We start from the raw sequence: 14,801 nt of genomic DNA on the forward strand, positions 1-14,801 counted from the left end.
ACCAGAGCAACAGCCAACAAGCTCTAATAGATGGCCAGAGACTATCATAGTCAGCCAAGGTATCATCCAAGTCTGAAAGCAAGGGACAAACATTTGCAAATATGAATCATTATTGGAGGAAGACAACAAGAATCTAGCCAATGAAGAAATGAGCCTATATAAAAGATACCTGAGTTAAAGCATTAATTTAATTTAAATAGAAAACTGAGTCAAACAATGATGGAAAGCATGGTTCAGAACAGAATGGAATTATAACATAAAATTAATAATGGAACTTTTCAAAATAAGAAATTAGAGAAGCAGGGGGAGAAGAATGCTGGCTTCCTTGTCCTTCAAAGTAGGGAGTTGGTAAACACCTGCCAACACTGAAACATGCTTTTAAAAAGCCACAATTCTAACCTGGTAATGCTTTCAAAAATCTCTCCATTCAGTGAACCTTTTAGAAAATGACCTCTCTTGTGTTAAACCTTCATTTGAAGTTAACATTTCTTTAGTATCACTGCAACTTTTCTTTTATTGAAATCAAGTAAAACCTTAATACTTTTATGAGAAAACAGCACTGTCAGACAAGTTGCATTTTTATAAAAGCACTTCTATCCCTGTCTATAGCTATCCTTGTCTAAGTGCATTATAAAACTGTCCGAAATGATATGAGCCCAGTGTGACCAGAGGTCACCTGGAATGGCTAGGATGTGGGTCCAGGGATCATTTCTGCTTTGTACCTTTCAATGTTAACTGATGTCTTTACATTGAATATGCCCCATTTTTTATCATTTTATGCAAATACAAACTGGTTTGTCTTAATTTAAAAAACAAAAAGGACTAGAAAAGAAACATGCTGAGATGTTAATAGCAGTTAGTATTGGATGGTGTATATAGATGATAATATTCCTCTTTTTACTTTTCTATATTTTTCCCTGAAAAAAGAATCCAACATTATAAAAGAATATGAGGTGATAATGCAAGTGTACAGTAGCTAGCAGTATGTTAAAAAGAAAAAAAGCAAAACCAAAGAAACTCTGTATATGCAGAGATGTAGACAGAAGAGTGATTCGCAATGGATGAAGGATTATAGATGATTTGTTTTTCCTTTTATCTTACCTATTTTTTAATTTCTGGGAAGTGAACACTTACTATTTGTGTAATTAAAAAGATATCTCTTGGTTTTGGTTTTTAATAAAAGGGGCTTCTTAGATGTGAGGATTCCTGGCTCCTGAGGCACTTCAGTGGTAAGGGGGCGCACTGGTGGGTGCCTGCAGGAGGGACTGACCCCAGATGGATAGGATGAGAAGGTGGTACCTAAATTACCAATAGTGCCCAGAAGCCAATGATTCAGTGCACTTGTGGAACAAGGGAATGTGGGCTGCCCCATGTCAGACACAGCCCTCAGATATTTCCCCCATCACAATAATAGATATGTGCACCTAGGAACACATTTATGTTAAGACACAAGATTAAGAAGTAAATGGCTCTATTCATAGTCAGCAATATACAGCAGACTGGAACGACATACCACTCAAAAGCCTGGCATGCCCCAGGTAAGCTGTCCAAGCTTATTGCATTTATGTACTTTTGATGGTTTAAAAAAAAAAAAGTTCAAAAGAACAGATGAGGCTCTAGAAGGAGTTACCTTCAAGCTCCACCGGCATGCGTGCTCAGATCTTGAGGTCTGAAGACTCCAACTGGAACAAAACTCACCTATGGCTATGGCCCAGTAAATATCTGATCCACTCAGTAACTCACCACATGCTATAGGAGAATAAACCTGGGACCCAGGAACTTGAAGCAGAATTCGAAATGGAGCCACCCGTGCACTGGAATCCAGCACTGCATCCAGAGCACCTACCAGGCGACCTTCAAAAGAAAGAAAAGAAAGGGCACCTCTAAGCACAGGGACTAACCCAGCCAAGCTAACCTGCTAACCTGCTAACCTTGGCTAACCTGAGCTAACCTGCTCAGATTTTGTATTAAAGTAGCAGCCCCTTTATCCAGCAGATGGCTTTCAAAACCCCTCAATCATCTATAATTCAGAAGCAAACCAGTAAAAGGCATAAACTAAACAGCCTAAGGTATAATTGTTACACCATGCACCCTTTCCTCTTTTTTTCCTTAAAGTCATTAAAAGGGACAGATCAAGATTGTTGTAGGGCATGAGGCATATGGGCAGTTGGAGCCTGAATAACATGAGGAAGGCACCCGCCGGGGAGGGAACAGTGGTGGCAATAGAAGGATTAATCAGATAAGTGAATATATTAAGAATAACAGCAGTCAGGTTTCTCAGTGTTGGAAAAAGAAGTGATTGCAAATATGGAAGGAAACTAGAATGAACATTGTGGTATTAAGATAGCAGTTGGACATACTGGACCCAATTGGAGGTTAACTCATTTTTGTACAGTACATTTGTACAAAAAGAAAAATAAACATGTCAATGAATATGTCTGTGTATAAATATGTAAGCACATGTATGCATACATATATACATACAGACACAAAGTCCTAGCTCTGTCCACTGAGAGGTTCTCCAAGCCAGCACCCTGCTGCAGTGAGTACAACTTGCTCTCAGATTTTGGCTTTTAAATACCATTCCTCATGTCCTGACTGGTGTGGCTCAGTGGTTTGGGCGTCATGCTGGAAACCCAAAGTCACCGGTTCGATTCCAGTCAGGGCACATGCCTAGGTTGTAGCCCAGGTTACCTATTGGGAGAGTGCAAGAAGCAACCAATCGATGTTTCTTTCACACATCGATATGTTTCTCCCTCTCTTTCTCCTTCTCTCCTCTCTCTCTAAAAATAAATAAATAAAATTTAAAAATAAATAAATACCATTCCTTATTGGAGGAACCAGGGCTCCTTGGAGAAATGGTCAAGGGCTGTAGCAGGAAAAGTACAAGATGAACTTGGATTATTTTATTGTACCAGAAAGTATAAAAAATAAAGGGGACATGTCCAAAGGACACTTAGGGCAACTTTAAGGGGATTCCACTGGCCAAATCTGAGACAATTGGAGCATCAAGTATGTTCTCATGGAATTAACTGGAAATCAATGACAGAAAGATCACTGGAAAATCCCCAAATATATGGAGATTAATCACACTTCCAAATAACACCTGGGTCAAAAAGAAGTCTCAAGAAGGGCTTTTAAATCTCTGAACTCAATGAAAATGAAAATGCAACTTCGAAAAATCTAAGTGACTCAACAAAAGCAGTGCTTAGAGGGAAATTTTATAGCAAGAGACGCATAAAGAAGGAACTAAAAATCTAGGCTTCTCCTAGTAGGCTTCTCCTACTACTATCCTAGTAGTCTAAGCTTCTCCTATAGGAAATTATACAAAAAAAAAAGAGTAATTTAATCCTAAAGAAAGCAGGAGGAAAATCATAAAAATTGAAAAGAATTAACAAAATTGAAAACAAAAATATAAAGAAAAATTAATAAAACCAAAAGCTTAAACCTCCAGTTAGGCTAATGTAAAAAATTGGAGAGGAGCTCCAATTGCCAATATCAGAAATTAAGGGAGGGGATCATCACTGCTAACAGTAAAAGGATAATAAAGAAATACTATGAATGACCCAGGCTGAGTAGCTCAGTTGGTTAAAGCATTGTCCCCATAACGCCAAGGCTGTGGGTTTGATCCCCGGTCAAGGCATGTAAAAGAACCAATGAATACATAAACAAGTAGAACAAAAAATTGATGTTTCTTTACCCCCAAAACCAATAAATCAGGAAAAAAAAGAAATACTAGCAACAACTCTATGCCAACAAATTTAATAACTTACATGAAGTGGACCAAATGCTTGAAAGACACAAATTACCAAAACTCATACAAGGAGAAATAAACCTTTTGCATAAGCCATTATCTATTTTAAAAATTGAATCAATAAATTACCTGCCAAAAAAGAAAAAAAAGAAAACACCAGGTATAGATGGTATCAACGGTGAATTCTACTAAATGTTAAGGAACACATGAAAATAATCTGTATAATCTCTTCCAAAAATCAAACAAACAAAAGCAAATGGAACACTTCCTACCTCATTTTATAAGACCAGCATTACCCTAATACCAAAACCAGATAAAGATATTACAATAAAGAAAAACTACAAACTAGTATCTCCTGTGTAAAAATCCTCAAAGCCCTGGCTGGGTGGCTCAGCTGGTTGGAGCATCATCCTGCACATCAAAAGGGTGCAGGTTCAATTATTGGTCAAGGGCACATAAAAAAGTTGCAGGTTCAATCCCTGGTTGGAACTGTGTACAGGAGGAGGCAACCAATCAATGTTTCTCTGTCACATCAACGTCTCTCTCTCTCTCTCCCCCATCTTCCACCACCTCCCTCCCTCTCTTCCTTTCCTTTCCTCTTCTCTCTGGGGTCGATGAACATGTTGTCAGGTGAAAATTCCAAAACAAAAAAATCCTCAATAAAATATTACCAAATTGAATACACTGATGTAAAAAGAGAATTATATACCATGAACCAATGGGACTAACTCCAGGTATGAAAGGCTGGTTCAATATTTCAAAATCAATCAAGGTATATTACACATACCACATCAATAGACTAAAGAAAAATCACATAATCACATCAGTTCATGCAGAAAAAGCATTTGATAAAATCCAACACCCATACATAATTTTAAAAACCTATGCAGAAACTAGGAATCAAAAACTTCTTTAGCTTCAAAAGGAGTATCTACAAAAACTCTAGAAATAAGATCATTATTTAATGGAGAGAAACTGGACACATTCATGCTAAGATGAGGAACAGGGCTAAGTATTCAACATCATATGGAAGTGGTAACTAATGCAATAAGACAAGAGGACGAACCCTGACCTGTGTGGCTCAGGTGGTTGGGCATCATCCCACCAAGTGAAAGGTCGCCAGTTTAATTCCCAGTCATGGCTCACACCTAGATTTTGGGTTCAGTCCCTAGTCAGGGCCCATGTGAGATACAACCAGTTGATGTTTCTCTCTCCCACTCTTTCTCCTTCCCTTCCCCTCTATCTAAAAATAAATTTAAATTTTTTTAAAAGGGGGAGGAAATAAAAGGTACACAGAAGGAAAGGAAGAAATAAAATTGTGTTTGTTCACAGATGACAGGCTTGTCTTCGTAGAAAAATCCAAAAGACTAAACAACAACAACAATAAAAAATTATGGAACTAATAAGTAAGTATAACAACATTGTAGTACACAAGATTAATATGACAACTGCTTTCCTATATACCTGCAATGAGTAATTGGGACTTGAAAAAAAATTAACACCACTGATAATAGCAAATGATATTTTTAGTAGGTGGAAATCTAAAAAAAGATGTGTAGGATCTAGACACAGAAAACTTTTATCAATTTCTCAATAAAGGAAATCAAAGATCCCTCCTTGCCAGAAGGGATGCCGCGTGATTCATTCAAGGGATCCAAGCCTGATGAATTGCTTCATAAGCCAATTAGATCTTCAAATTTACTCAGCTGAATTTTTTTTTTTTGACAGTTGTTACTGTGATCACCGAGCATGAGTAGGTGGGAGCTGTGAACACCACTACACTGCTAGCAGAGGAAATCACCAACAAAGGAACCACCAAGAGATAACAATGGAAGAAGGTGAAGGAGGGAGTGGAACCACACTAACCTCAATCCAGGACTGATCTGGAAATACAACTAAATGGTGGAGAAATTACCCAGATTAAAAAAACTGAACAACAGCGAGAGAAAAGCCTCAAAACCTCATATACACAGAAGAACCAGATCTAACACAACCTGCCCACACCTTCACAAAAGAATACAAGAGGTGGTGGACACAGCGACTCTCAGTTAACCAATTGGTGGGAAGAACCCACCAAAGAAAGACACAACAACAATCAAAACCCAGAGACATACAGACAGCCAACATAACTGACAGGCCAAGACCAGCTAGCTCAGGAGATCCAGAGGACTTGACCACTGAATCTCACAGGTCTTCTACCATATAAGTTCACATCAGAAACAAAGGTAATCAGAACACATCAATTTACGAAGCAGAGGCTAACAAGAAGAGTCTCACAAACAATGGGAAGACAAAGAAACAATCCCCAAATGAAAGGAAAGGAGGAAGTCTCAGAAACAATGCTGAATGAATAAGTCAACTATCAGATATTGAGTTCAAAGCACTGGTTATAAGGAAGCTAAATAAGCTCACAGAGAATTACCAAAAACTACAGGGAAACTACAATGAACTCACTGCAAACTATATGAACACGAAAAAGGAAATAGAAACTATCAACAAGGGCCAAGAGGAAATGAAGAATACAATTTCTGAACAGAAGACCACGGTACAAGGAATCAAAAGCAGGCCAGATGAAACAGAGATCGGATAAGCGAGCTGGAGGACAAGGTACAAAAAAACACCCAGAATGAGCATGAAAAGGAAAAGAGGCTCAGAAAGAATGAAGAGGGGTTAAGGGAAATGCAGGACAACATGAAACATAGTAAGATCCGTATACTAGGGATACCAAAAGGAGGAGAAGAAGAGCAAGAGATAGAAAACCTATTTGAAAAAGTAGTGATGGAAAATTTCCCTAATCTGATGAGAGAAAAAGTCACACAAATCCAGGAAACACAGAGAGTCCCAAGCAAGAGGAACCCAAAGAGGCCCACTGCAAGACACATCATAATTAAAATGGCAAAATTTCAACACAAAGAGAGAATCTTAAAGACAGCAAGGGAGAAACAGGAAGTAACATAAAAGGGTGCCCAGATAAGCCTGCCAGCTGACTTCTCAATGGAAACACTCCAAGCCAGAAGAGGATGGCAAAAAATATTCCAAGTAATGAGAACCAGAGGCCTGCAACCAAGGCTACTTTATCCAGCAAGGCTATCAATCAAGATAGAAGGCCAATAAGGACCTTCCCAGACAAAAGAAATGAAAAAGAATTCACCTTCAACAAACCAGTTCTGCAAGACAGGCTAAAGGGTCTGCTTTAAGAACAGGGAGAAGAACAGTGAAAGAGAGAGTAACACAGGTACAAAAAAAAAAAATGGCAATGAATAAATACCTATCAATAATAACCTTAAAGGTAAATGGATTAAATGCCCCAATAAAAGATATAAAATGGCTGATTGGATAAAAAATCATGACCCACACATATGCTACCTACAACAAGAGACCCACCTCAGAACAAAAGACCTACACAGACTGAGGGTAAAGGGCAGAAAACAAACGGACAGGGAAAAAAAGCCAGAGTAGCATACTCATATTGCACACAATAGACTTCAAAAACAGAACCATAAAAAGAGACCCAGAAGGACACTTCATTATATTCAAGGGAAGGATCCATGAATAAGACATAAACATTGTACATATATATGCACCCAACATAGGAGCACCCAAATACATAAAGAAAATCTTGAAGGACTTCAAGAAAGATATTAACAGCAACACAATTATAGTAAGGGGTTTTAACTCCCCACTCTCAAAGATGGACAGTTATTCCAACAAAATATCAACAAAAATATTGTGGCATTGAACAATGCCCTAGATGAAATGCACTTAACTGATATATATAGAGCCTTTCATCTCAAAGAAGCTAAATACACATTCTTTTCAAATGCATATGGCACATTTTCAAAGATAAACCAAATGATGGGACACAAAACAAGACTCAACAAATTCAAGAAAACTGAAATCATATTAAGCATTTTTTCCAACCCCAAGGGACTGAAACTAGAAACCAACCTCAAGGAAAAAAACCCAAACACTCAAAATCATGGAGATTGAATTGCATGCTATTAAACAATAAATGGGTCAAGAATGAGATTAGGGAAGAAACCAGAAAGTTTCTGGAAACAAATGAAAATGAACTCACAACATTCCAAAATATATGGGACACAGCAAAGGCACTCCTGAGAGGGAAGTTCATAGCGGTACAGGTCTACATAAAAAACAGAATCATTTCAAATAAGCAACCTAACCCTACACCTACAAGAACTTGAGGAACCTCAACAAACACAGCCCATAGTAAGGAGAAGGAAGGAAATAACCAGGATCAGAGGAGAATTAAATGACATAGAGACGAAAAGCACAATTCTAAGGATCAAAGAATCCAGGAGCTGGTTCTCTGAAAACATAAACAAAATCGACAAACCTTTAAGCAGGCTAATCAAGAAAAAAAGAGAGAGGACCCAAATATACACAATCAGAAATGAAAGAGGAGATTCTACAACTGATTCCACAGAAATAAAAAGGAATGTAAGGAGTTACTATGAAGAACTATATACCAAGAATTTGAAAACCTAGGTGAAATGGACACATTTCTAGAAAAATATAATCTTCCAAAACTCAATGAAGAAGCAGCAGAAAACCTGAAGAGACTAATGACACCTGTTGAAATTGAAGCAGTAATCAAAAAACTCCAGACATACAAAACCCCTGGACCAGACAGTTTCAGAGGAGAATTTTACAAAGCATTTAAAGAATAGCTAACCTCCATCCTTCACACATTATTCCAAAAAATTGAAGAAGGAAGATTCCCAAACATTTTTTATGAAGTCAGCATCACCCTAATCCCAAAACCAGATAAAGATATTACAAAGAAAGAAAACTACATGCCAATATTGCTAATGAACATACATGCTAAATCCTCAAAAAAATATTGGCAAACTGCATCCAGCAATACATTAAAAAGATCATACACCATGACAAAGTGGGATTCATCCCAAGGATGCAAGGATGGTACAATATTCCCAAATCAATAAACATAAAGAAAACGAAAGACAAAAATCACATGATCATATCAAAAAATGCAGAAAAAGCATTTGATAAGATAAGGCACTGATTTATGATAAAAACACTTAGCAATGTAGGAATAGGGCAGCATTCCTCAACACAATAAAGGCCATATATGAGAGACCTACAGCCAACATCATACCCAATGGGCAAAAACTTAAGAGCTTTCCCTCTAAGATCAGGAACACGACAAGGATGCCTGCTTTCACCACTCCTATTCAACATAGTATTGGAATTCCTAGACACAGCAATCAGACAAGAAAAAGAAATAAAAGGCATCCAAATTGGAAAAAAGGAAATAAAAAACTGTCATTGTTTGCAGATGACATGATAGTGTACATAGAAAATCCTATTGACTCCACCAAAAAACTGCTCAACCTAACACCTGAATTTGGCAAAAAGTGAGAAAAAAGTCAATATTCAGAAATCAAAGGCATTATGCACACCAATAATGAAATCTCAGAAATAGAAATCAGGAAAAAAATCCCATTTAATATAGCAACAAGGAAAATAAAGTACCCAGGAAGAAACCTAACCAAGGAGGTAGAACACCTCTATTCAGAAAACTACACAACATTGAAGAAAGAAATTAAGGAAGACACAAACAAATGGAAGCATGTACCATGCTCATGGATTCGAAGAATTAACAACATCAGAATGGCCATACTACACAAAATAATTTATAGATTCAATGCAATCCTTATTAAAGTATCAATGTCATATTTCACAGATGTAGAACAAACACTACAAAAATTTACATGGAACCATAAACGACCCCAAATAGCTGTAGCAGTTTTGACAAAGAAGAACAAAGTAGGAGGGATCACAATACCTGATATCAAACTGTATTACAAAGCCACTGTAATCAAAACAGCCTGGTACTAGCATAAAATCAGGTACATAGACCAATGGAACAAAACAGAGAGCCCAGAAATAAACTAAAGTCTTTACGGTCAATTAATATTTGACAAAGGAGGCAGGAGCATAAAATGGAGCAAAAAGAGCCTCTTCAACAGATGATGTTGGGAGATCTGGACAGCTACGTGTAAAAAAATGAAACTTTATCACCAACTTATGCCATACACAAAAATAAACTCAAGGTGGGTAAAAGACTTAAATATAAGTTGTAACACCATAAACATCCTTGAGGAAAACATTGGCAGGAAAATCTCAGACATTCCACGCAGCAACATCCTCACAGACATGTCCCCTAAAGTAAGGGACATAAAGGAAAGAATAAACAAATGGGACCTCATCAAAATTAAAAGCTTCTGCATGGCTAAAGAAAACAGCACCAAATTACAAAGAGAACCAACAGTATGGGAAAACATATTTGCCAATGATACCTCAGACAAGGGCCTGATCTCCAAAATATATAAAGAACTCACACGACTCCACTCCAGGAAGACAAACAACCCAATTAAAAAATGGGCAAAATGACTTGAACAGACACTTCTCCAAGGAAGACATGCAGAGGGCGCAGAGACATATGGAAAGATGCTCAGCATCACTAGCCATCAGAGAGATGCAAATTAAAAACACACTGAGGTACCATCTCACACCAGTCAGAGTGGCCAACATAAACAAATCCACAAACACATGTTGGAGAGGATGCGGAGAAAAGGCAACCCTAGTGTAATGGTGGTGGTAATGCAGATTGGTGAGGCCACTGTGGAAAACAGTATGGAATCTCTGCAGAAAACTAAAAATAGAACTGCCCTTTGACCCAGCAATTCCACTGCTGGGATTATACCCTAGGACCCCTGAAACACCAGTTTACACCCCAATGTTTATAGCAGCACAACTGACAGTAGCCAAGTGCTAGAAGCAACCTAAGTGCCCATCAGTAAATGAGTGGATCAAAAAACTATGGTACATTTACACAATGGAATTCCATGCAGCAGAGAGAAAGAAGGAGCTCCTACCCTTTGCCATAGCATGGATGGAACTGGAGAGTATCATGGTATGTAAAATAAGCCAGGCAGTGAGGGACAAATACGATATGATCTCACCTTTATCTGGAACATAATCACAAAAGAAAAAAGAAAGCAAAATATAACCAGAGACATTGAAATTAAGAACAATCTAACAATAGCCAGAGGGCAGTGGGTTCTCTACAGTAGTTCTTTACAGGAACTACTATAAAAGACACACGGACAAAACCAAGGGGGAGGGTGGAAGCAAGGAGGAAGGTGGGTTTAGCCCTGGTGGTGGGGAGTGGTGAGGGGAAAATGCAGACAACTGTAATTGAACAACAATAAAATAATTTAAAAAAAAGAAATCAAAGCTCCAACTAAAGAGATATTCCATATTTATGAATTGGAAGATTCAATAATATTAAGATGTCAATTCATCCAATCTTGCTTAATCTACAGATTCAATGCAATCCCAATAAAAAACCCAGTAAGCTAGTTTATAGATATTGACAAATTAATTCTAAGGTTTATATAAATAGGTAATTACCTAGAAGACCCAAAACAGTACTAAAGAACAAAGTTGAGAACTCATACATTTTAAAGACTTACTAGAGAACTACAGGAATCAAGACAGTGTAGTATTAGGAGGAAAGCAAAAGGAGAGACAACAGGGACATCTGCAATAGTGTCAATGATAAAAATAAAGAGAAAGAATTCCTGCCAAGAGGGAGGCATAGGTAGACGCTTTGCCTCCTCGCACAATCATAAGAAGGATCACAACTAATCTCAAAATAAATATAACCAAAACTGACAGCAAGCCAAATTGTATGGAAGTCCAACAATGAAGGCATTAAAGAAGAAATATTCATCCCAGTGGTAGAAGGGGTGGAGACAGGGAGCTCAGGCAGAGAGGACATGGTGTGGCAGCAGCAGGAGCCAGCAGAATGGGTAGTCCCCCACTCACCTATAGCAAACAAAAACTGGGAGGGACATCTAAGGAGTGAGCTATCCCTGCTCCAGACCATACCACACAGCCCAGGGTTCCAGCACTGGGAAAATAAAGCCTCATAAACACTAGTGTGGGTTGGGACATCATTAGAACCAGCCAGTCTCTCAGGAGAGTCATTTAAAGGACTCACAGAGCCCTAGAATGTATGCACACCCACCCACGCTAGGATTCAGCACCACAGCAGTAGCTAGAAAGGCACTAGTTGCATATGGAAATGGGGGAAGTGCCTGGAAATGGGGTGAGAGCCAAGCAAGCAATATTGTTCCCTCTCCAATCCCTCTCCCACATACAGCACCACAAAGTAACAAAAACAAGTTGCCCCACCCTGACTAATACCTGAGCCTCCACCCCTTACAATGTAACAGATGCACCAAGATGGAGTCAAAGCAGCTCTACCCAATACACAGAAACAAACACAAGCAGGCTGCCAAATTAAGGAGACAAAGAAATATGGCCCAAAATGAAAGAACAAACCAAAACCCCAGAAAAAGAACTAAGCAAAATGGAGATAGCAAACCTATCAGATGCAGAGTTCAAAACACTGGTAATAAGGATACTTAGAGATCTCATTTGAGTACAGCAAATGCATAAGGGAAGAAATGAAGGCTACACTAAGTGAAATAAAGAAAAATCCACAGGGAACCAACAGTGAAGGGAAAGAAGCTGGGGTTCAAATCAACCATTTGGAACATAAGGAACAGAATGAAGAATTCAAAAAAATGAGGAGAGAATATGAAGACTCTGGGACATCTCCAAATAAGTCAACATCCAAATCATAGGGATGCCAGAAGGAGAACAGGAAGAACAAGAAAATGAAAACTTACTTGAAAAAATAATGAAATAAAACTTCCCCAATTTGGCAAAGGAAATAGGCATACAAGTCCAGGAAGCACAGAGAGTTCCAAACAAGTTGGACCCGTAGAGTGTCACACCAACACACATCATAAGTAAAATTCCAAAAGGTTAAAGATAATGAGAAACTTAAAAACAGCAAGAGTAAAGAAAAGGGGTTCCCATAAGACTATAGCTGATTTTCCAAAAGAAATTTTGCAGGCAAAAAGAGACTGGCAAGCAGTTTTCAAAATGCTAAAAAGCAAGGAGTTACATCCAAGATTACTCTATCCAGCAAAGACATCATTTAGAATTGAGAGGCAGATAAAGTGTGTCCCAGACAAGGTAAAGCTAAAGGAGTTCATCATCACCAAGCCCTTACTATAGGAAATGTTAAAGGGACTTATTTAAGAAAAAGATCAAAACTATGAACAGTAAAATGACAACAAACTCACAACTATCATCAACTGAATCTAAAAAACAAAACAAACTAAGCAAACAACTAGAACAGGAACAGAATCATAGAAATGGAAATCACATGGGAGGGTTATCAGTGGGGATAGAGAAGGGGAGAATGGGGTAAAAAGTAGAAGGATTAAGAGGTGTAAATGGTAGGTAGAAAATAGACAGGGGGATGTCAAGAATAGTATAGGAAATGGAGAAGCCAAAGAACTTATATGCATGACCCATGGACACGAACTAATTGAGTGGGGGGAGGATTGCTTAGGGAAGGGGGAGTACCAGGCTAAGTGGGGCAAAGGGGAAAAAATTGGGGGACAATTGTAATAACCTAATCCATAAAATATACTTAAAAAAAGAAGAAAAAACTTAAAAAAAAAAAGAAAAAGAAGACAGTGTAGTATTGACAGGTCAATGGAACAGAATACAGAGCCAGAAACAGACCCATACAAATACAGTCCCAACTGTGTTCTCGCCCATCTTGGTTCTCAAACAATTCAGTTCTTGACTAGGTCATTCACAAAAAAAATGTCTCAGTTGTCTAACAAAACTTCTGGTCTTGATTCTCTACCCAACAACCCTTTCATGCTGATACCTGTATGATCAGTCATGTGTCCCTGAGGTGACAAAGGAGATTTAGTTTTCAAATTGCTTTTTGAAAAGGTTTCTGGAATGAATAAAGTTTGAGAACCGAGGTTCCACTGTACAATCAACTGATCTTTGACAAACAATCAAAGATAATTCAGTGGAGAAAGACAAGACTTTTCAACAAATGGTTGTATAAAAATTGGACATCAGTATGCAAAAAAAAAAAAAGAAAAAACTAACACACAGATGATAATACATCACAGACCTAATTGTATAGTACACAACCATAAGACTTATGGAAGAAAATATATCATGGAAGAAAATAGAGGAGATAATGTAGATGACCCTGGGTTTGGTGATGAATTTTTAAAAACAAGATGACCCATGAAAAAATATTGGTAAGTTATATTTTAATAAAATTAAAACCTTTTGCTCGGCAAAAGACACTTGAGAGAATCAAAACACAGGCCACAGACTGGGAAAAACTGTTTGCAAACACAGTATCTGGCCCTCCTGGTGTGGCTTAGCTGGCTGGAGCATTTCTCTTTCACATTGATGTCTCTTTCTCTCTCTTTCTCTCTCTCTCTCTCTCTCTCTCTCTCTCCACCCCCCTCTCCCCTTCCCTCCCTCCCTCCCTTCCCTTCCTCTTATTGGGAGCCACCCTGCCTGGTTTCAGAGACTATAACCCCCCAGGCTAAGGCTTAGTGAGAGACCTTGAGAACCCTAGCCCCCTAAGGAGACAAAGCTTATCTCCCTGGCAGGAGCACCTTCTCTGCCCACTTTACTTCACCCTGCCTGGCCCCCAGTGCATGATTGGTTAGCCAATGACGGGTAAGATTCCTTAAGGAAGGGACGACCTAAGACAGGCACAATCACGGGGGGGCCCTCAGGGAAGGACTTGGGGGGCTATGGAGAAAGGGGGTGATGGACCCTTGCCCCTCAGCTTTGACATGGCCTGAGTCCTCATTCTGTCTGCAAGAAGTCTCCTAATCTCTTGGCTGCCTCACTTCCCACTTCTCCTGCTTGACCTAAGCGTGAAACAATGCCGGAGGTGGGTGCAGCCCTGTGCTATCAAGGGCAGGTTCCTTTCCTTTCGGGAAGATCAGACCTAAGAAAGAATGCATAAAATCCTGTGAAACCTGCTTTGCTAATACCCTCGATTTAAATGATAAGGGTCCAAGCATGAAATGAGTTTGTTTCCCCAAAGTTTTATGGCCCTTTAGCTATCTGATCCTGACTCAAAGTA

At 38.6% G+C, this 14,801-nt stretch overlaps 1 protein-coding gene across 5 annotated transcripts in view; it reads right to left on the minus strand.

The window, feature by feature from the left end:
• Window positions 1–14,801, minus strand: part of TBC1D8 (TBC1 domain family member 8) — a 125,917-nt gene that overhangs the window by 72,909 nt on the left and 38,207 nt on the right. For 4 of the 5 annotated variants that reach the window (XM_053923700.2, XM_053923701.2, XM_053923702.2 and 1 more), the window contains exon 2: window positions 1,744–1,854. The exons of the other annotated variant lie outside the window; for it this stretch is intronic. In XM_053923700.2, coding sequence (XP_053779675.1) covers window positions 1,744–1,854 — 111 coding nt within the window. The remainder of the gene's footprint in view (window positions 1–1,743; window positions 1,855–14,801) is intronic. 5 annotated transcript variants of the gene reach the window in all.

The sequence above is a fragment of the Desmodus rotundus genome, chromosome 5, assembly GCF_022682495.2.
Source record: "Desmodus rotundus isolate HL8 chromosome 5, HLdesRot8A.1, whole genome shotgun sequence".
Taxonomy (NCBI): Eukaryota; Metazoa; Chordata; class Mammalia; order Chiroptera; family Phyllostomidae; genus Desmodus; species Desmodus rotundus.